Source organism: Poecilia reticulata, linkage group LG16 (genome assembly GCF_000633615.1).
Source record: "Poecilia reticulata strain Guanapo linkage group LG16, Guppy_female_1.0+MT, whole genome shotgun sequence".
NCBI lineage: Eukaryota > Metazoa > Chordata > Actinopteri > Cyprinodontiformes > Poeciliidae > Poecilia > Poecilia reticulata.
In genome coordinates, this window is record NC_024346.1 from 27168180 (window position 1) to 27192586 (window position 24407).

The 24407-nt window shown below is 40.0% G+C and overlaps 1 protein-coding gene across 2 annotated transcripts in view; it reads left to right on the plus strand.

Annotated features, from left to right (window-relative positions):
* Positions 1-24407, plus strand: part of bckdhb (branched chain keto acid dehydrogenase E1 subunit beta) — a 53569-nt gene that overhangs the window by 14737 nt on the left and 14425 nt on the right. For both annotated transcript variants that reach the window (XM_008431930.2, XM_008431929.2), the window contains exons 7-8: positions 3860-3957; positions 4998-5108. In XM_008431930.2, the coding sequence (XP_008430152.1) occupies positions 3860-3957; positions 4998-5108 (209 nt within the window). The remainder of the gene's footprint in view (positions 1-3859; positions 3958-4997; positions 5109-24407) is intronic.

Sequence of the window (24407 nt, forward strand, 5' to 3'; positions counted from 1 at the left end):
TAAAAAGAGCCTGCCAATGTGTTTGTATTGGTCAGACTCGTACACACACTCATGCTGAGTAAGGTTCCCAAGTTTAAGTGTCAAAAGCTTAAAACATCAAATAGTTTGTCTGTATTTGTTGCATGTCATGAAAATGTCCAGGATTAGCTAAAATGCTAGGGCTAGCTAAAATGCTGTCAGCAGCGTATGAGGGATCTTTACATTGAATTACTCAATTTGGTACACAAAAAAAACCCAACAGCGCATAAGCTAAATTCTGCTAAGATGCTAAGGTTAGCTAAAACGCTATCAGTAGCATGTGGGCTGGCATAAGCATATTGACTTACTCCACTCAGTATAAATTTCACATTTATATCAATATTAGCTAATTTGATCTTGAATGCTAACATTAACATGAGGGCTATCACTAGCATATTAACCTTCAGTGACTCACTCCATCTAGTATGTAAATGGTGTATAACGTAAAATTAGTTGAAGTTTAGGAAATCTTTGATGTATAATAATAATTTTTTATTGATTTGTCTCACCCACTGCTCTTCTGTTTTAAAAATTTCAATGCATTTCGTAATTAGTGTTGTTTTGTAGGAGTTGAGGGGAAGACATGACACCTCTGGCATCTGGTCAAAATGTGTAATAGACATTTTCACATTTTCCTCTAAATATATTTACTTTAGTTTAATATAGATTGCATATGGAACGGCAATGTTGTTTCTCCTTTAGTCGTGAGGACTCTGGATGTAGAAGAAAGCCTTATGTGTTCATCATAAATGGTCTAAACCAGTGTTTTTCAACCATTTTTGAGTCAAGGTACACTGTTTTAATTGAAAAAATCCCGAGGCACACCACCAACTAAAAATGGAAATAAAGATACTCTGTAGCCGCCTATATATAGTCATTCTTATCAAAGTCTGAATAGGAATCAAATAAACACTAAAATGTATTTTTATCACATTTTACATTTCTTATTTCAAATTGCACTTAACATGTCCACTTCAAAAATACACCTGAACAGCCACAACACTGTGGTGTTAAATTTAAAGAAGTTGTAGAAAACGTCAAACTGTTTTACAAACTAATCCACAAGCATCTTATAGCCAGAATACAGAAAATAATTCTTATTCTGAAAGAAGCAATAATATTTGGGAAACAATTCACTTCATATTCACTGTTACAATATGAAGAGTTGCATTTACAAAATGTCAATATCTGTATATTTTACCCACCTGGTGTGAAACCTGTGCATGTTTGGATGAAAACAGCTGATTTACTGGCAGAAATTGAAGAAAGACAAAGCTCTTCCTCAACAGCTCCCAGTCTATCTCTGGTTTTAGTTTTTATAGTAACCAGGCTTGAGAAGCTCACTTCACACAGACATGTTGTGGGAAATGGACTCATGTTCTTTCTAACTACTGCTGAGCTTCACTGTCTTTTCCATCACTGTCATCAGTCTTTCTAGATTCAGTGCTCTCACCGCTACCTGTAACATTCATGCATCACTAATTCTCTTGTTTTAATGTAAAATGCTCCGTACCTACTGCCATCTAGTGGTGAGAAAATTACATGATTACGCCGCTGCTACTACTACAGCAGATACTCGAAGATGGCATTATTTGCAGACAATTCATTTTCAAAAAATCTTTTAAAACCAATTACCGTATTTTTCGGACTATAGAGCGCACCATACTAGCACCCTCAATTAAAAAAAATAAAATAAAATAAAAACTGGAAGCTGCTCTCGGTTTTTTATTAGGACCCAGCAGAGGGCGGCGTTCTAATAAATCTGCTGGACGCAGCACTCCGTCTCCAAAGCCGAACCATGGTTTCGTTCACACCGAGCTTAAATGCAGCGGCTCTATTTCCCTCCTGTAGTGCCAGATCGACAGCCCTCGACTTAATAGCTGCATGATATGAGTTTGAAAACATTTCTCTGTCGTGCCTGCTGCTAGCATGTGCTTGTTCTAAATGAAAATTAGCCGTTCTTCTTTGATTTACAATTTTGACTTCTAATGATTCACTTCCTGCTAGAGAGCCCCCTGGTGGTTGAAGAAAAATCCACATAAAAGCCACAGCGGGCTACAATCCGCATGGTTCAAAGTTAAGGAAAAAAGTAGCAGCTGTTAGTCCGAAAAATACGGTACCGTAGTGAAATTGAATAATTTCCACGGCACACCTGACGATCACTCACGGCACACTAGTGTGCCGCGGAACAGTGGTTGAAAAACACTGGTCTAAACCTCACTCTTAGGCGCTTCTGAGTTCCCCAGAATGAGGGTGTAAGTTGTCATTAAGATAATAGAGTTATTACATTTAGTAATCCAGCTGGAAACATGAGCCAATGTATCTTGGTCAAGATGCATTGGAAAATAGACCTCTCCCGCCACATTTGATGCATATAAATACATCAAATGTGTCAGGGTTTTTTTGTTGTTTTTCTTTTTTCTTTTCATTTACGCAGAGCTTTTTATGTGTGTCAGACTGGCTTCATAGTTTCTCTGTTTTTCAAAGCAAATGCCAAACCAGATGTTTTTCTCTGGTTTTCTTAAACGGTGAACTTCCTTCTGTAGACCAATAGTGTCAAACTTATATTTTATTTCAGGCCAAATCAAGATCCTCAACGGGCCACTTGTGGCAGAATGTATTAAACTATTAAACTGCTATCTTTGCACTTCTTAACATTAAATAATGGTTAACATCTTTTCACATTGATGTAATGTGGCCCTACACAAATAAAATCTGATTTTGACTAGTAAAACTATATTTAAACACAGAACTGATGAATATCTTGACATTTTATTTGTGTGGCCCTCTTTTCTTTTTCTTTTTCTTTTTTGTCTAAAAGTCCTGTCTATTCATTCATCCACCCCTCCAAAAAATATGCTCCCTTCCATTGATCTGTTTTAATTTTTTTTCAAAACTCGATTGGGTTTTGCATATTTTACATCTGAATTCTTTATATTTTAACCCAGCAGGTCTTTGGGATTAGCCATTTCTTTTCTGTCACACCGCTTGGCAAATGATTTCAAAGCATAATGTAGCAAAGTTTCCACAAAGGTCACATATGCACTGCCTCTGTAGAGTATAATTAGTTTATTTGTCTCTTTGTGTTCCCTCTCCGTAACGTTTTTAAGTTTCAAATCATTAAAAATCCACCAAACACAGATTTTCTTTTATCACCAAGCTTTGGGGCCAGGATTATGATGTCAAATGGGCTTAATTTTAAGATTCATTAACGATGGTTTTTTTTAACAGCAAACCTTTAGGAAAGACATTTGTTCCCCCTTTTCTTTAAGGTCTCCAGGAGGTTTAGTTTGATTTAAACCATCCACTCACATGCACTCTGTGTTGGGTTTCGTTCAAAGACAGGCTGACCGCGAGGCTTTCCCTTTTGGACTGATACTTTGTTTTTCTGTGGCTCTCCTTTTCTTTACCTCATCCCATTAATGTGTTGCGGGAGGAAGATTAATCAGTTCTGGGCCCGGAGCTGGAAGCACATCTGATTGGATCATGTATTCGATTGTGCTCATAAAAGCTCACAGTCGTCTCTGGGAGAAGAGATTCTTGGAAAAAAAAAAAAATGGAAAAAAAATCTTCTGGATGCATTTGAAACCATCCACACAAAATGCAGAAGAGGAAGACTGTTTTTTTTTTTTTTTAATTGTGTTTGATGGTTTTATATTTCACCACTTTGTCAACTGGTCTATTATTTAGGGATACTGCTGGTTTAGGGTTCAAAGTATTTTGCATAAAAATCACAGGGTTACATAGTGGAATGATGAATGGGTGCTTTGAGCCACAGCCATATTGTCTTCTGCATGTGAGCTTGCATATAAAGTTTGTGTGTGTGTGTGTGTCTCCCCAGTGGAGCAGGTTCCAGTCGATTCCTACACCATCCCTCTCTCGCAAGCTGAGGTCCTACAGGAAGGAAGTGATCTCACGCTGGTTGCCTGGGGGACACAGGTACGTGGTGCGGCCAGCGACACCTCTCGAAGTGTGTCGCCTGAACATTTCAGGGTTTTAGTCTATTTTCGGTTATGTTTTCAAGTCCCATCTCCACTAAATGACATTTAATGCTTCAAAGAGAGGCTCGTAGTGGATTAACTTTAAGTCCATCACACATCCCCGTTGTCACAGCAAGGTTTCTCAGCCAGCAGCCTTAGATCGGGTTCACCACGGCATCCACAAAGCATCCAGGCTTTTCTTGGATCACGAGGTTTTAATGCTGTAGGTTCTGTCTTCTATTGTTGCCTTTCTTTTTACCTGAGAGATTTCATTTTTATAACAGGCCTGCAGCTCCCCAGGAATCATCTCCGTTTATATTTATTTATTTTTTTATTACGGCTAATCCCAAATGTAATGTCCCTGCACGGTGGCAGGAGGTCTCCATCGAAATCCGTATTTATTTTCAGGTGACTGCAGACAACAGGGTGAAGCAGAAGAAAGCAGGATTTAATTACTTTTTAAGACCATAAACAAAAACTAAGTCTGATTCGAGCCACAAATCTTTAAAAATGTGGGGAAAATAAGAAGAAAGCTTTTTAGGATTGTTTATACATCATACGGGTTCTTATCTTTTTAAACCATCTCTTATCTTGAGTTGAAGCTTATAACAAAACCACCAATTTTGAGTAAACTTGTGCAGGTCTGTGTCTTGGTTCTATGATATAATATTGATTTTCAAGTAATTCATTGATCTGAATGGGTAAGAGAACCGACCCATGAATTCACTGCCAGACGAGAGGCCGCTGTCTCCTTTTTCTGTGACATCAGAGAGGTCTGACTGGTCAGGTCTGCTTATACACAGTTAACAATAGTCACCAACTTTTCTTCTGTATTTAGCGACTTTTTTTTCTTCTGACAAATAAAAAAATCGAATCAGCAGATCACATTTCTTAGAGATTTTGAAAAAACTGCGATCGGTGCACCTCTACTTGTAGAGCTGTACTCTTGTATCTCTGGCCAAAGTGTAAACTGCAGTTAATGTTTTCCCTTTCATTCAGATCCACGTGATGAAGGAGGTTGCCAACATGGCTCAGGATAAACTGGGGGTTTCCTGTGAGGTCATCGATCTGAGGACCATCTTGCCCTGGGACACTGAAACCGTTTGCAAGGTAACTGCTGCTGCACCCGCTGTCACCAGCACAACAGTCGTGTGAGAAAACTAGGTTTCTTTTCGACAGCCTGTGTGTTTTTACCTGCCATATGTAGACACATTTATAATATGACATAAAAATGCAACGAACAATTAATAAGAGGTTTGTGCATTTTGATGGTTGTTCCAACTTGCATACCGAACCGTTTTGGAAATAATTGCCATAAAAAGAGATTCTTTCTCATTTTAATGGCTATTTGTGTACTAAATCATGGTGAGCCATACTGATGGTTTAAAGAGCGCTTTGGAAACATAAACTGCAAGACCTTCGATGTAGGAAATTGGTCATGAATATTCCCTCCTCTGTGCATTTGGACCACTGCTTTTAAACAACCATAGAATATATCACAGTTTGTCTAACCGCGTTGGCTTGTTTTACAGCTGAGTAACAACTTTTGATTAAATTTTGCCGTTTCTATTTTATTATCCAAGTTCAACACCCAGCTTAGTTTTTACAGTTACAGTGCAGGACGGAAGAGCGGGAGGAGGGAAGTGGCTGAAGGAGATGGTTAGTAGTGATGGTCGAGGGCAGGATTGAACCTGAATACTTAAAACCGAGCGTGATCATTGATCCACCGCTGATACTCTCCTTACAGTTGGTTTCAAAGTGAATATAGCCTCTTTTTTTTCTCCTATTTGAGTCCCATTAAAACAACTGCCATGAAATTGAATAGCTTGTTTATAAGCTTCGCAGCCCTAATGCCAGACTCGAAGCATATCAACGGTGTCATTCCTCCTCATTTCCTCGCACCAAAAGCCTGTTAAACATCTGCCAAACACAATACTCAAATTCACAAAGACGTGTCCTTCCGTTCATAAAGTCAGCACTGTTGCATTTAACTGCTGCGCTCATTCATTTGTGTTTCCTCCTTTTTTTGTTGGAGTGCCCCCATTAACGGCTGTTTCGCCTAGTTTTGTTTCCATCTGCCTCAAAATAAAAACAGCCTTTTGATTAGGCTTTTATGAAATTTCACTAAAAGGGCAGAAGCGTTTCTGGTTTAGTTAAAATTATCATGGGAGACTAATGTAAAGAGCCAGTTATTCTAAGCTTTTATCTCACTTAGTCAGAGGCTGAGCGCACAATATTCTGGATCAAAATAGATGGCGTAAGATTTGTCATCTGAGATATATCGGCTTTAATTCAAAACTAATTAAGTAACCAGATGTGTTTGATGCATGAGAGGAGATGAAGGAACAGTGTGTTACGGTGGACTTGTCCTCTTTGGTTACTTTCTTAACCCCTGCAGGAAATTTGTATCTCTTGGTGTTTCCTATAGCATGGAACATGCCAAGGTTTATGTATGATTTAGCACCGGGACTTAAATGCCTTAATTTTGATTAAATAATTCTATAAATATTTAACGTATTTAATAGCATTTTTCTTTTCACATACAAACATCCCGAGCCAGAACCTTTGTATTGTTTCTGATATCTGATCCAGATGCCGATCTGGTACACAATCGGCATCTGCAAACAACGATGGACGACAAAGCCTCTTCTCTCGGCCCTCTAAGGGTTAAATTTTTTGCTTCATAAAACCAATCTGATGAGATGCCTGGAAAGACTATTGTGCAAAAATGAGTTAGCCTATCAGCAAAACTATTCAAGGCTAAAGTAGCATCTCAATGCTAAGCGTAGTGCAGCAGCACAGACGTCCCCAATGCAAATGCTAGCGTCCACAGCTAAAAGAAAAAGAAGATATTTTGCTATTTTTAGTTGATTTAAGTTGTTCAACCATCAGATTGGTGCAAAGCACTATTGTATTCATTCAGCTTTTAAGTGTTTCAGTAATCGCTGATCATTCATGTAACTTTGAAAAAACTACTTCGGAAATGTAGACTGTGTACTCTAACATTTGCATTGGGTACGTCTGTATACACACACACACACACACACACACACACACAGTATTTTACACACAATTTTTAAGAAAAAAAAGTTGCTTCGCATCTTCAAATGTGAAAAATTCCATCTTTATTTTCTATCTCTTCAATCTTTGTAAAATGAATGACCTTTCCTTCTCGGTCTTCTGGTTGAGTCAGACAACTCGTATAACTCTTGACCTTTTTAGATTTTTTTTTTGTGTGGCTTTTTTTTTCTTTTCTTTTTTTTAGAATGCAACAACGAATAAGAATTGCCCAAAAAACTTCATTGCACCAAAATAGCAGTCTAAAACAAATCTCCCAGAAATTAAAACCCCCCTTTTAAATCCATAAAGCAAACCAAAAAAAAAAAAAAGGCTTAAGGTCCACTTCTCAGTAGCAATGAGACACAAATGGATGAAATGAGACGCAGGACCCTTCATGTCCTCAGTGACCCTGTGCAGTGCAGCCCTAACCACTGGGTGCTGCGGTGCCGCTCTGGGCTGGCAGGACTTCAGATGCCTGGGAAACGGCAGTAACTGCAGATGTTTTTTTTCTTCTTTGGAGTTTTTCCAGTGTATTACTGGTCTAGGTAGAAAGCAGTAGCACTTGATAATCCAGGTTGTTAGATTTGATGAGTGTGATGTGAATTCAAAGTGTAGAAGAATAAGAGCAGGTAACAGTAGGGAATGGAGAAGAATAGGAAGGTAAGGAAAAGGAAAGTTTTACTTATTTTTTCTGTTTCCTTACGGTCTTATTATTCTTCATCCTCTTCTCCTTCATTTTTCTATCTGCCACCAGATTTGAGATGAAAATCTGGCCAATCAGATCAGTTAGAAGAGTTACCGTCCCCAACTGACAAATACGCCCACTAAACACAAAGAGCGAGTGCAATTTTTCAGCAAGATGGTTGGACCGGGCGTGTTTTACCATTCACTGAGTTGTGTTCATGGGCATAAATGGGAATAAGATATGTGCTCTTTTGATAATTATGCAGTATTATGATTGCTTAAGACAAGTCTTAGGTTTTTCGGCAGGAATGTGATGCCATAGTACTACCACTACAAAAGAGTACCTTGCATTCTTTGAGACCCCCATGAGGCAAAGGCATTGTAGAGTAAATCCACCAAATTAACAAAATGGCTTTGCAAAGGCAAATTATCAATATGTCTCAACTTTCAAATCAAAGTGCAGATGTCGACCTGAACGAAATGCAGTGACAAAACCCTTACTTAAACTGTCTTAAAACTAGTTTACTCAAATATCAATTTATATAAAACAATATTGTAAGGAAGAGGAGGCCAAAATTCACCCACAAAGACGTTGGAGACAGAATGGTTCCTTTGAGTTAGAGCCGGATGACATGTTGATGATCTTCTAAAAGTAATATATCTTCTGTTTAAATCAATATGTTTGTTGTGGACGACAGTGTAAAAACTAGAGTTCAGATGAGACCGAAATTATGTTGGGTTTTTTTCAGTAACAACATGGAAGCTGGTCAGACTTGATGGGGAGATGGACCCAGGTAAATTTTGGAGGTTAGAAGGAGATTGACCCGTCAGAACCGTGACATTAAATATGCAGCCAGAGCTGCAGTGAAATGATTTAGATCCAATTCATCTGTTGGAACGTCCCAGTCAAAGTCTCAACCCAAATCCCGTTGAGAATCTGTTAAAATATTTATTTCCTTAAAATGCTGTCTCCATCCAACCTGATCGAGATTTAGCAATTGTGTGAAGACTTATGCAGTCATTTAATTTTCCTAGATGTGAAAGCCCGTCTCTGCTCCACACAAACGATTCAAATGACATCATTAGCTCCTGCATGCCATGAAATCCTGCAGAATCCTGTAAATCACCAATTTATTTATGTCAGGTAGAAGGGGAAAACATCTAAAACATACTTGACAATAGTCCCTGAAGACCAGGACCGAGAAACTCTTCGGTCCTGCAAAGCCTTGACTCAACGGACCGATTATAAATATTACTGTGTTGCAGTCCGTTCAAAGGAAGATTTAGTTCTGTTCTGCTGGGTAAATCCAAGGATATAAGAGATTCTGCTCTCTTTATTCCGTGACTGTAGGCCTGCCCTAAAGTAAACATGGCTCTTGATTGCACTGGGTTCCAGCTGCTGTGCACCAAATCATTATGTCGTCCATACTCACGAACAACGCACAGCACGTATAGTTGACAGTGGATCGCACTAAAGTGGGCTTCTCTTTGACAAACACTTTGTCGTCCAGGTGCTATTCTGGGGCTGGAAGCTGCAGTAACAAAACCAGTGTGTCAACTACTTAATTCAAAAGCTTGTGCACCTGGCGTTGAGCTCTTCCGGCATGCACACGTCTCTTTGAAGCTCACCTTCTTTTTCGCTCCTTATTAAACGGCTGTCAGATTCGGAGCGTGCAGAGACTGCGGGATGGTCTGCAGGCGCACATCTGGCTCCTGGCAGCCAATTAAAATTGTTCATGTCCTGTGAGTCACACTTACCTTGTGTATCTCTCAGACGAGGCTGTATGGTGAGTTGACTCGGATGGTAAACTGAGCGCTGTTTTTTTTTTTTTTTTTAATGTGCAGACGTATGAAGCAAATGGAGACTGATGTGTCTTGGAATAGGAGATCGTTAAGGATGCACTATGCAGGAACTCCCCTTTTTTTTTTTCCCTTCTCCCCCAGACCACCACCAGGTCCACATCCATCCAAGCATAATCAGCCGTCTGGTTGATAAAGTGCTTTATGGAGAGTATATGGTGTGAAAGTCCAGAAAACGATGTTTTATTTTCTCCCACTGTTTTGATTGTTCTAGTAAATGTAGTCAGTGAAGCCATTCTTAAAGTAGTAAAAGTGTCTGGTTTTGTTTTGCCAAACGCACCGCTGAGACGGAAAGGTCTAAAACGTCTTCCTGCCAGTCCAGGCGTTGCTGGACCACATGTGGAGCTGCGTAAAGACGCACTTCCTACATATGAGGTATTCCATTCCTCACCGAGCGGCTGGGCTGCTCTCCCCGGTTTAATGACTTTTATAGTTTTTCACGAGAGAACTTGAGTCATTATTTCCTCGCATTCTTACATGAACGCACATTTGCTTTACTTGTCTGGAGTAAGAAATATTTTCCGCAGCTAACCATTAATATGCTCATTTTTCAGAGTCCAGATCTGGTCGGCTAGGAAACTGAGTATCTTGCCGGAGCCAGTCATAATATAGTCATCAGTTCATTGCCTCTGATGGGAGGACGGTACTTCCCACAACTCTGCGCGCACACACACACACACAAACACATATATTCTGACGGGTACAAGCTCTTCCACCTGGGACTCCTTCAAAATTTCCACTAGTCTGAATATATCAAGCGTGTGCTCAGTCCATAAGAGGCTTCTCTGTTACGAAATTGCTATTGGTTCACTGATGTGGCCAAAATATAGTCCTGTGGTATTGTGGCAGAAATGTCTACAGAAGAACTTCAACATTCTCTGACACTTGATAACAAAGGGGAGAACAGATTCATGTGAAAGTTCTACACTTTGCTTCGTACAAAGAGTCTGCATCCTACGCTATTGAGAAACATGTGCTTTCTGAGGGCGTGGACTCTGTTAAAGTTCTAAACAACTGAATCAGATTTTAGCCAACCATTTCGATTTGGTTGTAGCGTGTGTAACTTTGTAGCTTAACGGAAATGATGTACACTGTAAACAACTCTGGGGGAAACTTGGCCACTACATCTTTGCCAGCAATAAAAAGTCTTAAACATTCCTCTTGCTCCAGCTTTTCATTTCTCTAATTGATAACTTTAATGTGGAAGCGTAGCCCACACGAACCGAACGGCTTCGTTCACTTCCTTTGCCATTGCCAAACTGCAGAAAATCAACATCATCATTCATATGTTCTTCTGTTCGCCCAGTTGAAATTCAACCGGACAAATCAAGCTCAATGGGAGAACTCCCAAACAGAGGACTGAAGGTAGATGAGAATTGAACAGAACTGCGTAGGAAGGCAGCTTCCAGGCTATATGAATGTTAAAGTGAACATTTTTGTTTCATTAATGAAGGCACAAATTAACTTTAGAAGACTTTTTTTTGGCAGTTGTTGGGTTTGTCCTGGATATACTTCAGAGTGGCTTTCCATTTCTTTTTTCTTTTCTTTTTTTTTTTGTTCTCCGTCAGTATTATTGGACTCGTCCAACTGTGATTCACTCTTAATAAAGTATAAAATTGAGGATGTGTTCCTTCCAAGCAAGTCTGCATTTGCCCACACGCTTGCAAGTCCAATCTCTTCGGATAAAACCTCTTCAGTCATTTTTGAGCCAAAGTCAGTTTCTGGCAGCACATAAGAAAATTCAATATATATTTTTAATTGAATATTGGTATTTTAAGCCTAAATTTCATGTAAACTATTTGTTTTCATCATTGCAATAACCATTAAAGATATCGCACCCAGTCTACCTCAAGCTGACTGGAGGGACTATTTAAGAGGCCAGAGGCTATGTCATACGCCACATTGCATGTTTGCATAAACAGCTTGAGTTCCCCGATCCATCAGAACTGTATTTGTCTGGCGTGGTCTATGAAAGCTTTCTCCAGCACGCTCTCTTTAAGAGACTGTGAAGTTCTGTCCCTCAGGAGAGGGATCTTGGCTTCCACCTCGGCTGGAGCCTCTGTGACAGCAGCACTGCTTGGATCTCGGCCCTCATTGTGATGCAACCTCTTTTGGATAAACCTGTTCAACCCGAGACGCACATGCAAAAGGGAGTCACTTAAGGACACAAGTGCTCCGACATCTTCAGTCTTCCCAAAAAAAAAAAAAAAAAAAAAAAAAAAGCAATTATGGTTCTGCGTATTACCCAAAACAAAAGGCGTATTTTACTGGATGGTTAATGTAATTGGAGGAGATCCAGGGAGAGGCTAATGAGGAGGAATGCGGCTGAGCATCTGCTCTGGTTCTTGGAAGCGACGCAGGTTGTGATGTGTGCTCTGTGTACTCCCGAGGCTTTCGCCGATAAGACCGTCTTATCGTGGCCTCACTCCCCCACGGCTTTCTCTTCTAATGGTTTCAAGCTGTAATGTGCGTCCCGAGTCGGCCGGCGGCAGGTAAACATGGCGAACGGACGCAGCCGGGAGCCAGGCGGGGAGAAATACGGCACGGCTGTGTTTGTCAATCGCTCGGGTAGAAAGAAAACATGAACGCAAATGGACTCCAGCTCGGGGACGTGGGGGAGACGGGGGGGGGCGTGTTTTTGTTTGAGCGTCTAGTTCAGTGTGTTATCAGCTAGATGGCTCTGGTTGTTGTTGGCTTTTATGCCATCCACAATAATTACACAAAGGGAGTAATCTATCATTTGAGGTCGCCTTATACAGTGTGGAAATGTTATGAAGCTGCATTTTAAAGAGGTGTTATAATGAAAGTATATTGCTATGTACGCTGCAGCAAACCTGATTGTGGCTTTTTCACATGGAAATTGTTTTGTGATAATGGATGGAGAGGCTCTCAGATATAACATCAACATTTATTACCTGTAAATGGGGCTGGAGAAAAGAGGCTATCTTTAGAGAAAAAAAAACAATCAGCATGATTTTCAAACTTTTTTTTTTTCTTTTTTCCTTGTCTGAACATGTTTCAAAATGCATTCTACTATCTAAATGTTTGAGTGCTAGGATTAGTGTGGTTAAGTGGGTTCTTGGATTTGCTTAGATTTACTCGTATACATGAAAGGATAAGGCCACTTTCCGCAGAAAGTTATTCCACCTCATGCAGCAGCGACATTTTTATGGTTCACAATAAACATCAAGATGTTTGCTTCATTTAATGATGGAGCTTAACATTTTTTCCCCTTGTGTAAAACGTATCATTTTGAATATTAAAGTTGCAGATAGAAAGTAACAAACTCTGAGATAGACTGACTGGTATTAGAGGATCTATTTCCAGAATAAATTGTACAGCATAAAATGTCAGAGTTTTTTTCTTTATTTTGCCTATTCTTTTTTTTCTTTTTTTCTCACTACATCACAAATCTAAACGAATAGAGATGAAACAAAATGGGTGTGTTTTGACAAAAATATACAAGAAAGAAGTATTGCCTTGTGACCTGGAGGGCGAAAACGTTCATCCCCAATTCTTGCATGTGTGGAGGGTTTCCCAAACACTTATCATACATCATGTGTTTCATCTCACATAATTACCAAAATTACGACAAATGACACCACATACCAACATCTGTTGTCCAGACAAGCAGACACACAGACAGGCCATCTTCCTGATGCTGTGGCTCATACATTTATAGCTGACCCTTTTAAAATTTCTTGTAAAATCTCCATGTGAATCCATGTTTACCTTGCCGCACTGCCTGCTTTCAACAGCCTTTGAAACTTGCACATTTATTTGCTCCTCCTATTGACTTTGTTCCCTTGAACTGTAATTGCACTTCCGATGCTGATATCTGCTCTTGAAGCATGTCTGCTCCTGCTCTCCAGCATCAGATGCTGCTATCCCCCCGCAGTGAAGGTATGGAAACTGTTCACTTCTGTCAAATTGGAGAAAGTCGTGATCTCAACTCCAAGGCATCACTTTTCATTTGTAGTAATTTGACATGACCTTATTCTAACAGCACTTGGAGCCTCCTACGCTTGTTTCATTTCCATGAAACTTCCTGTAGAAATGATGACCTGTCCTTTTTCTTTTGCGTACTTTTTCCATTTAGAAATGTATGTCTAGGTCCTATTATGACAGAGCAGCTTATTAAGACTACCAACAGGTGACCTGCTAGCTCCACACTCTGGTTTGTTAGAGAACTAGTGAACACTTGTTTCCATTGTTTTGTGTTTCTCATAAGCAAAGTCAGTGAGAAATTAGATAAATTCTAGTATTATGATGTACATAAACACAGCTTTTATATCATGAAACCATTTTCCTAATGAGACAAAAACAAGATGAAGAGTCTTCAGTCATTTTAGAAATTAAGTTCGGAGTCAATAAGTTACTAAGTATGAAAAGTTTCCTGTGGTTTGCTCTTCCAAATGATTACACAAATTATTGAGATAATAATGTGAGCTTTAACTTTATGTCTTATTGGTGAATGCAATATTATACCACTGACTAATAATAATTTAAGTCACATTTATGGTAAAAGAAAAATTAAATGCATTGTTTGGTCTAAAAATACTGTAGAGGAAATATGTTTTCACATCTCATACAGAAAACTAAAAGAATCAGAAACTAAGAAGCTTACCTCTGGAAATAGAGCCATGTCAACCATGTCATCTTAACTATGAATTTGTATTTCAGTTACCAATTTAAAACCCAGAATATTCTTTTAATTTCTGCTTTTATGTCCTGATGAGCAACAAAAGCAACTTAGACATTTTTTAGAACTCATCTTATTTACAGTGCAGCTATGTTTCAAAGATTCACTTCAGATCAACACACTGAAAATTTCATCTCATTTTCAGGACAGAAGCCAAGCAAGCCATACCAACCACATATGAATAATAATAATAATAATAACACTATGGAGTCCCGTAAATCAGACATCATCCAAATAACAGTTAAATCCCACATCTTATTTAAAAACACATGCTCTCACAACATTTCCCCCCACCAGCAGATTGAAAACCAATAATTGCGTGATTATGTTTACCCCGCTTGTTTTTTTTTTTGTGTTTTTCCAATCACTGCAATTTTCTAGTACTGTCTTTGAGAAAACACAAAACACTAATGTACGGTTTGCCTTCGCTGCTAGATTACTTGCATCGCCTCAATGCCCAGATCTGACACCCGGCTCCGCGGCAGGCAGATGCTAACCTTATGTGACTCTGCGGCCTGGAAGTGAGCTGCGGATTCAGGCTGCCAGCTGATGATTAGCACACAGACAGATCGTACTCATGCCTCCCCTTCAGCTGCTGGGCCTCGGGGGCCAATATCTGCTCCTTGGCTCACCGCAACACCCTCAGTATCTTTGGCCTGCCGTTACACATGCAAGCAGACTGGAAACAATCAAAGTAGAAAATAATGACACAGGCACAGCGGTCAGAGGTTTTGGGCACAAAAGTTCTTATTTATTCATCCCGAGTCTGTAATTTCAAAGTTAACACCGTGCCCCATGGACAAACCCAGCAGGACTTTTGTGGGGCTGGGGTGGGGGGTGGGAATGAGATGGGGGTTTCATATGGTATTTGTTAGCGTGTGTCATTATGCTGTCATGAGTACAGCGAGCTGTTAGGTAGTTAAATTGGTGGAAAATTACTCACTAGTTCAGAGATTTTGCTTCTAATTCTCTCCCTGGGCTTCCCTTGGAGTGCTGTAATACACACAGAAAAGAGACCTTCAGAAACAAAACCCATCAGCTCTGTTTATTCTAGTTCCATTGATTTTTAAAAAGACACAAGAAGCCCAACTGTGGCACATAAATAAAACAAACGTTGTATAGTAATCTTTCCACTTGTCATCTGCAGTCTCTCCACTTGTGTGTCTTTAGCTGATCGTCTTTCCATTCCTCATCTTGGCAGTGGCTTCGGCTCACATACCTCAGCTAGGCACTGGAGATTTCTTAAATTCTTCGCAGGTTCCCTCGTCTGTAAAATGTGGCCTTTAAATTTGGCGGCTCCACTGTAACAGAGTATTGAAAACTCATACACAATACAAGCTTGGATGAAAAATAGTGGATATTGGCCGTAGCTCAGGTGGTGACAGGCTTGCTATGCAGCCGACTATCAAACATTGGAGGTAATAATCCCTGGGTGGAGAGTAGGTGCAAAAACATAAACAAGGCAGGGGAAATAACACAATTTCTGCCCCTGTGTTCGCCTCTGCTCTTACATTCTGGCCTGTTGCAACATTGGAACCTGCTAATTACTGTAATAATTGTGATGGCAGTGAGAGCTTTAGATTTGCAGCCACCTTTCTAAAAGCAAGCCGCACTTTTAAATTGGACACTATCTCCTGATGGCTGGGTCGTATTTTATTTTTTTTCTTTTATTTTTTCCACTGTAGAAATAGTTTTGATGAGGAGCCTTGGCCTGAGGTATGGGCAGATTGAGATCATTGAGGTCAGCCTGTGCGCTGATAACACAACCCAATGGAAAACACTGACAGTCTGAAGTCACAAGGACAGACAGACAGACATTCTGGAGGTCTACTTGAATAGTACACTCCACCAGATGATGTGTTACTCAAGATTTTTTCCACATATTTTTTCCATAAAAAAGTGGGCCATAAATCATAGTCACTTCCACAAGTGGAAACCAAACTGAAAAATAATTCTTCTCGAGTCTCAAAGCATTTTATTTTATTTATTTATTTTTTCCCCATCATCTTTGGGAAAAACACAATGTATTTTGCAATGACAAAATATTTCCCCCCAAACATGTTTCCACATCTGTTGGTTTTTATGTTCCATCCTCTCATCTCCCTGTACTGTATCCTTCATGCTGGTTGTTACAGTGTATGGGAGCTGTTTGAGTGAAAAGCTGATACTAAAATTGCCACCGTGCTAATTTTTTTCCCCATTGTTCTGTAGCATTGCAGTGTTGTGATGAGGTTTTTATTCCATTGGCAAACGGGATATTTTGAATTGAAGGATTGACAGGGATGGCAGTAAAACAGACCAGATTTTTTCTATAAAGACTGCAGGGGTCAGCTTTTGGTCAGCCATGTTTCTGGCTCCTTTGCGTAACTGGTGTGGTATTTATCTAAATATCTGTTGTACAGTCATAATTACCAATTGATTGAATAATTATGCATTATGGCAGCACCTTTAGATTGCTTTTTATTTCACAATTCATTTCTCAAATGTTTTGCATTGGTGTGCCTGTTAGGATCAGTTCCACAAAAGTTTAACTTCTCAATCAATGTGAGATCTTTAAATGTGCAGAATATGGTTAATATTCATTTCAACAGTTGAGCTCTAATGGTCTTGGGTTGTTTTTGCTTTAGTAATTTTTATTTACCTGAAAAACTGAATAGTAATCTCATGAAAGATATCTGTAATCACAAATATTGGGATGGATTTGTCCTTTATAAAAACTAAAAGTGATGTACTGTTATAAGTGATTTCATTGCCATTTTATATTACAAAAGTCCCAATATTTAGACTTCATGGCAACTAGCTGCTGTTGTTGATTATTCTCAAGTAATTTTGAATGTAGGTTTCACAGCAGACCAGCAACGATGTCGATTCAGGGACCCTGATACTCTGACAGTCAAAAACAAAAACACAACAGTCACTGACTTCCACTTGCCTGTAACTGTGAGAACTCCATCCTGTTATCCATGGGGTTAACATCAGCAGGAAAAAGCAAGGATGTGGTTGTTTCCTGCACGTCTTTTTGCTTAATGACTAAAGTTTTCATTTGTGAGAACCGTGTGTTCTCTCTCAGTCCACATGGGCAGCCATGTTGCTTCCACAGTAGTTGGTCATACAGCTTCTCCTTATCAACTTATGACATATCCTTCATATGTCATATGTAATTTCCATCTAGAATTGTTAAAAAACATCTTCAAAGTTAATGGCAGCTTTAAAATTTTGACAATACAACAGTGACTTATAACCATGGAGGAGGGTAAAACCACAGAGACACGTTCATTTATCCGTTGCCTTCATCCAATTTTATCGCAGAAAGAGGTAAATGCTGACTCATTATTGGGTTTATCAACAATTACCAAGTAACAAATAACTGTTAGAAATCTTAAAAGTCAGTTTAGACATCAGCCTTCAGATCCATCGTCCTGAGCTAACACTATTTACGCACTGCAATAAAATGTTAGAAATTGTGCAACAGCAGGATAGAAAGTAGAGCTGGGGTGTGTTTATATGTGTATGCATGTGTGGGCGACGCACACCATCAAGGCTGCTTTTTATTGCACATATTTTCATCATCCAGTCATCTTGGTCAAATGAGTGACAGGTCATGAAATCCTTGACAACAGTAACAAGTAAGATTTGCTGCTGTCTAATTTTACTGCTGTTTACCTGGAATCTGCTGATGGGAATAAGCCGCCGCTCTGCAGAAAAGTTCCAGTCCGTTTCCTTCGAAGGCTGTGTAACATCTTTTCATGCAGGATAGCCTGATGAGTAAGAAAACCTCCTTACAAGACAGTTAAATCTGTAGAAACCGCCCCGCATTGTCTTGGATTACTTTGTAAAGCCTATAAAATTGCTTTATGATTTTTTTACTGCCATACAATTTGCTTGTGTAGCCTGTAAGATGCTCACCAGCTGTCATCACGTTGGCTACTCACTTTCCCATACATGTGTGCTCACTGATAGACTCTCAGTGATGCAGAAATGTGGTGAGTGTGGATCTTTTATTACCTCTCGTTCTGCAGTGAGACGGGAAGGGTTTTTTTTTTTTTTTTGCCAAGAGCGGACTCTGATTTCTCCCTCATTGCTGTCTGCTCCCTTTTCAAATTGGCCACACAGTCGCCGCTCTCTCACTACATGTAAAAGACCACTTTCAGGGGCCTCGCAAGTAGCTGAGCCTTGTCGTCTTCGGCTCTCATTTGTCACGGACGACGCACAGTGGCACATGAGTTAGGGCGCTGCTGTGGCCGTGCAATTACAGGGTCGGCGGAAGGCAAACAGAGCCAAGCGGATCCAGCGGCAAGGACGACTCCTCCATGGCGGCACTGAACTAAACATTCTGTTACTGTCATGTTTTGATGGACGGCCTGAGGGATGGAAGAGGAACATTATTATGGGAAGGCCGGGAGCCATTTGCTGTCTCTTCAGTTCTTATGTGTGGAAACATACAGTACAAGCACAGCACAGCAGACGGTGTTTTTTTTTTTTTTCTTTTCCGTTTTTCGTCACCGCTATTTCAGGGTTGTTCTGAATGAGTGTAGCATTGTACAAATACAGGCGCAACACGTAAGTGCCAGAAGCTTCTTCTGGAAAGATTTTTGTACATGTTCGGAAAGCATTTATGGCACATTATGCGTCTCTGCCGCTGTCGAACCACACCCCGGGTTTCTGTTCAATAGGAAGTGACTTTGTAAACCTTTTTTTTTTTTTTTTTTTTACTGTTTATCTTCAGTTGGTGTCACAAATCTGTGACAACACAAAGGTCAAGTATTGGACTGTTTTTATGTAGTGAAAACAGCAGCTTGAAGAAGTCAACTTTTCCACATTGTCTCACTTTACAGCCATGGACTTTAATGGATTTACTGGGATTGGACAAAGTAAGACATTTGGGCAGAAAAACATATTTTTCTATATAAAACTTTGTTTGTATTTTAGTGCCTTTTATGTCAATACCACAAAATGAGATCCATTGCATCCAGTTGCCCCGGTCAACCGATTAATAAAAAGAGTCCAGCTGTTTGTATTTAATCTTCATATAAATACAGCTGTTCCGAGAAGACTTCAGATGTTTATTGGAGAGCATTAGACCGCGAAATTTACCACACAGGTCGGAGATAAAGATTTGAACATTTCATAGACCGATGTTCCGTCCATCATCTGAAAAAACCTTGAACCTCTCGAGAGCACAACTATTGGTGGTGGACTCGACAGATTTGGCCTTTTGGAAGGGAAGGCGAGAAGACGGCCACGAGAAAGTCCCATTTGCGGTTTACTACAATTAGCCCTGCCGGTGACACAGTAAACATGTGGAAAATGGTGCTGTGGTCAGATGAGACCAGAATGAAACTTTTTGTCCCACACCGAAAACGCTATGTGTGGCATGACTAACATTACAGATCATCCTAAATGCATCATTACCACCATAAAGTATAGTACCAGAACCATTTTGGTGTTGACCTCCTTTCAGCAGGGACCATGAAGTTGGCTGGGTGCAGGGAAAAAAACACTTATTAGAGGCTCAGAACCACTTGTGTCTGGCTTGGAAGTTTACCTTCTGGTGTGACAGAAACCCACAACGTGCAGACGGAGGATCAGTGTGTCCAATTAAAGGTAATTTCAGAAACAGAGAGTCAGGGAGTATAATGAGGTCTCCGTAATAACTGAAAACGAAGACACGAATTGGGAAAATGGGGGTTAATTGTAATTTCTATAATTTATATCGCAGTATTGAACAATTTCATGTTTGCCATTATAATGCAGCCTTAGTTCAGATGTAAATATATCCATGTGTTACAGGGCCAGTAGTATGTTAAATCAACTTTTTTGAGCTTTATTATGTTATGTTATTCCCTTATCAAAAACATACCTGGGGTGTTGCTTTGACTTTTTTTTTCACTTTTTTTTCACACGTTTGAGAAATCCTTTAATCTCCCAAAGCAACCATTCAGATGTGTAAATCACCTGCTTGTTATAGAGTGCTGCCTTCAAGGATGAAACTCCTGCTCAGAGCTGCAGTTTCCAAGTTTTCCCACTCAGATCCTTCAGACTAGCCATTAGCAATTAGCAAACACTAGGTGGAACTGCACAGCTGCTGAGCTCATTGTATGACCTGCTTCTCAGTGAAGTAGCAATGTTTTACCAGTAAAGCTGATAAAACTTTGCAAAAGGGTTAATAGAGGAACAATGTTGTGATGACTTCCCAAAGGCAGAGTGTTGTGGGGGGGAAAGTAGGAGTTTCTTAAGGACCCAATTTCTAGGCATTAGTCTTATTTGATATATATACAGCATTTTTATAACTGAAGGTAACATAGTAACTGGGGCTATAAAATGATATTATGTGGTTGGAAAGCACATAATCCTGTCCCTTTAATATGGCTCAGTCAAAGTTCAGACCCGAATGTAATTGAGAATACAGGACACCCTTTTTACTACCCTTTCCCCTACACAATTAAGCTGTACTTTGTCTTGGTCTATTACATAAAATCCCTATTAAAAGTCATTGAAGTCTGGGTATGAAACATGGAGGAAAAAAAAAAAAGTTCAGGGAATTTGCGAAGTACTTACTCTTCATACTTCCACGTGTGTTGCGTGTGTTCTTATGTGGGGGCCACTCATCGGTCATGACGTTTCTGGAGAGACACTGAATTTAAGTGCAGAGGCAGAGCGATGGTGTTGGCCTTGTTCTGTGAGGCCATGCCAGGCCAACCTCCGAGCGGCGAGGCCGCATCGTGAGATGACTGTCGCGGCTGGGAAAACAGGCTCCATAAAAACCCAAACGGTTTAATTCGATGGAAGTCGGCGATTCACAGAGAGGCCAGGAGGAGGGAAAAAAAAAATGGGGTGATGGGGATGAGACGGGCTGCAGCGGGACGGAGACAGGCAGAAGAAGAGACGGATCCAGAGAGCGAGGGCAGAGCTCTACGCTGCTCATTAGGTTTGGGTGTGTATGGGAACGGCAGTAAACATGACATTTCTTCTGCAGCCAGCAGAAAGACTCCGGCATCAAATAACAGCCCTGCAGTACAATGAGTAGTAAAGCTGTGGCCACCAGAGCTGTCGCCCTGCCCGACTGCCATCAGCTGCCACCAACCAGGACTCCAGGATTTGACTCTGGTCCACTGCAGCACCAAAGAGCAGGAGGTTTCTACCAGACAACACAAGTTTGGTTTTGGACCGAGTAAACACTACAATATTTTTTCAATTTAACAAACAAACAAAAAAAAAATTGTCAGTTGACTCTTTTACTTTGTTATTATAAGTGAAGTCCTGTGTGAAACGTTGCTGATTCATTTACCCAGCCACAGTTTCCTTGCTGGCACTTAAATCAGGCAAGGCTCCGGGTGTGTATCCTTGTTTTTATCATATAATTATTGTCTGGGAAAACTCTTCTAGTAAAATGATAAGTTTACTCATTTATAGGCTGGCCGTTTTAGAGATACGGGTTTTCTCTGAAGCTTGACAGGGTTTGGAAAGAAAAAAATGTCTTTTTATACACTTCAAAAAGCTTTTTCCTCTAAAATGTGTAAAAGCATCCAGTTTCACACACAGACTCAGTTCATATGTACTTGTTGCACAGTTTGTTTGTTTTTTTTATATATATAAATCTGCTATCATTATCCACGGACTCTTGATCTTTACATTGCTGCATGCTTTGCTCTTTCACTGCTTTTATTTTGGTGAGAGATTTCCTTGGTTGGCTGGACGTGAGCCGCTTGGTAATAAACCGATCAGGCACATGTCCCTGGTTCAACCATAACGACAAGATACTCACTGCAAGCACATCTCCCTGAGGTCATATCGGAAGATTCATGACATGTTTGACTGTCCTTCTCTCACTAAAGACATATAATTTCTCCTCTTTGGATGCTTCTAACTTATCATCTCCTTACACTGTCCAGCTTCCTATGGCTCCAGAGCAGTCATAAAAGTCTTGGCGTTACCACTGCTTTGAGTTTTTGTCATGAAAGGTGCCTGTCATGGACAAATAAAAAGAGCGTACGATTTACGGGGAAAATAAGGATCACACTTTGGAACGTTTAAATGTTCCTGTCTCCTGAAAGTCCTTTCGGCAATCAAGTTGTAGTACAGAATTACTCTGCTGAAGTTCTGTCACAGTCTGATGTTAGATGTTAAAGCAAAAACATCCCTCTGTATGTCATTTGAAACTGAAATTGAATTTAGGAAAAAGACATTTAAATAAGATGAACTAAAGTGTTAAAATTTGACTGCTCTGGAAGAGTATTCATGTCCCTTTAAATTGACTTTTTTGCCGGGTTGCAACACAAATTGTACTCATGTGAAAGTCTAACATAAAGTATCTTGCTACAAGCCAACTCGATGTTCTTTGCTGTGCTATGTACAGATGGTCTGGACTCTGGGCTACTGAAAAACCATTGCTCGCCCGAGGCGTGGACTCTGTTCAAGTTTGAAACGATTGGATCCGATTTTACCTAATCGCTAACGTTTGTCATTTCGACCACGAAATAATCTACGCTATGAATCTTACTGAATATTGCATGCACTGTAAACAACCATCCCCAGCCATGATTTAACAGAATGATTGAAGCATTCGGCAGCAAAATGACAAGTGAAATACCGCAATATGCCTTTCATCCGTTACCTGTAATTAATTATTAATAAGCAGGAGTAACTGAGTGACATATGCAAAAATTTATAAGCAGTAACATTGAACAGCTGAATATGCTAAAAATGAATTTGTGCTAAATTGATGGTGACATTTTTCTAATAGCTTTTATTAGCGTTTATTACGCTTAGCCTCATTAGCATCACCTGAGTTAGCGAAGAAATGGTTGTAGTCATCAAAAACCAAGATAAAACAAGATGGTTACAAAAGTTTTCCCCATATTTAAATTCAAAAGCCAAAATTATGCCCACATTTGTCAGATTTAGGTTTTTAAAGATATTTTTAAATTATGGCAACATGTTTCTGCTGACTGAGAGTCCTGACTTGAATTCGATGGAGAATCTGTTGAGAGAGCTACAGATCAGGGTGATGGTAACGCCCTCAAGCCGAAAGACATGGAGTTCATCACCAAAGGTAGTCAACACACCTGTGGAAACATTCAGTGCTAACCAGCAATCATAAAAAAGGGTTAGATTGCTGTATTGTCAGTACAGACTTCTCTATTGATTGAGAGCATATAGTCATTTTCAACATGCTCTCTATCAATAAAATTTAAGTAAAATAGTTGTTTTTTTTATTTAAGTGACACTTCTTTTACATAGTTTATATTTTGAGGGATGCTGGTTTTATGGCCTATTAGAGAAATGCATTGCCTGGAATACGAATAGTTTTGAACCTAACTGTGGGTCACGGTGTTTAAACCCCACCCGGAATATAAAAAAGAGCCCGTCTATTGTGCTCAAAGCATGTGAAAAATGCTCTCCCAATGCAGCAGTAAGAGGTGTCCCCTCATGGAGCGGAGCAACAGGGAAAAATCTAGGCAAGTGATCGTGTCTCACTGCAAAACTGGATGTCAGCAGCCTTTTGTGTACAAGTGTGCCTAAGACGAGGATCGGGTTCAGCATTAGGGTGGAGCAGGGGATTGGACGGCGGCTCTGTTTATGCACCTGACCCATATGAGTCACTGAGCTGAGGCAAACTTTACAGCAACATGTCATATCAAGACATCGCCCAACTCTCAGCTCCCCGCTTGATTCCTCCTCTCTGCGCACATTGCCATTTGTTGTTATTGTCTTCCAATGTTATTAACTTTCACATTCCTGAAGATGGTGTCATATAATCAGAGTATTTGGCTGAACTCTTTCCCCTCATATGGGGATGAGTTGCTTAATATGCTGCCTTGGCAAGGTCTGGAGTTTGACTCTCGAGTTTACTATCAAGAATCTTTCTGCTCCTGTAAATACCCCAAATTAATGGTCCGATGTTGTGTGCTAGCTTGAGTAACCCAGCGCTGACTCCCTCAATCAAGTGAGTGACGATGGCAACATTACAGACAGTTGTTTTAATGATTAACAGCCAAACTGTTGACCTCAGCAGTGCAACCATGTGTCAGTTTAGCATCAGGAAGAAGCCTCAGCATGCCTGTGTGTGTGTGTGTGTGTGTGTGTGTGTGTGTGTGTGTGTG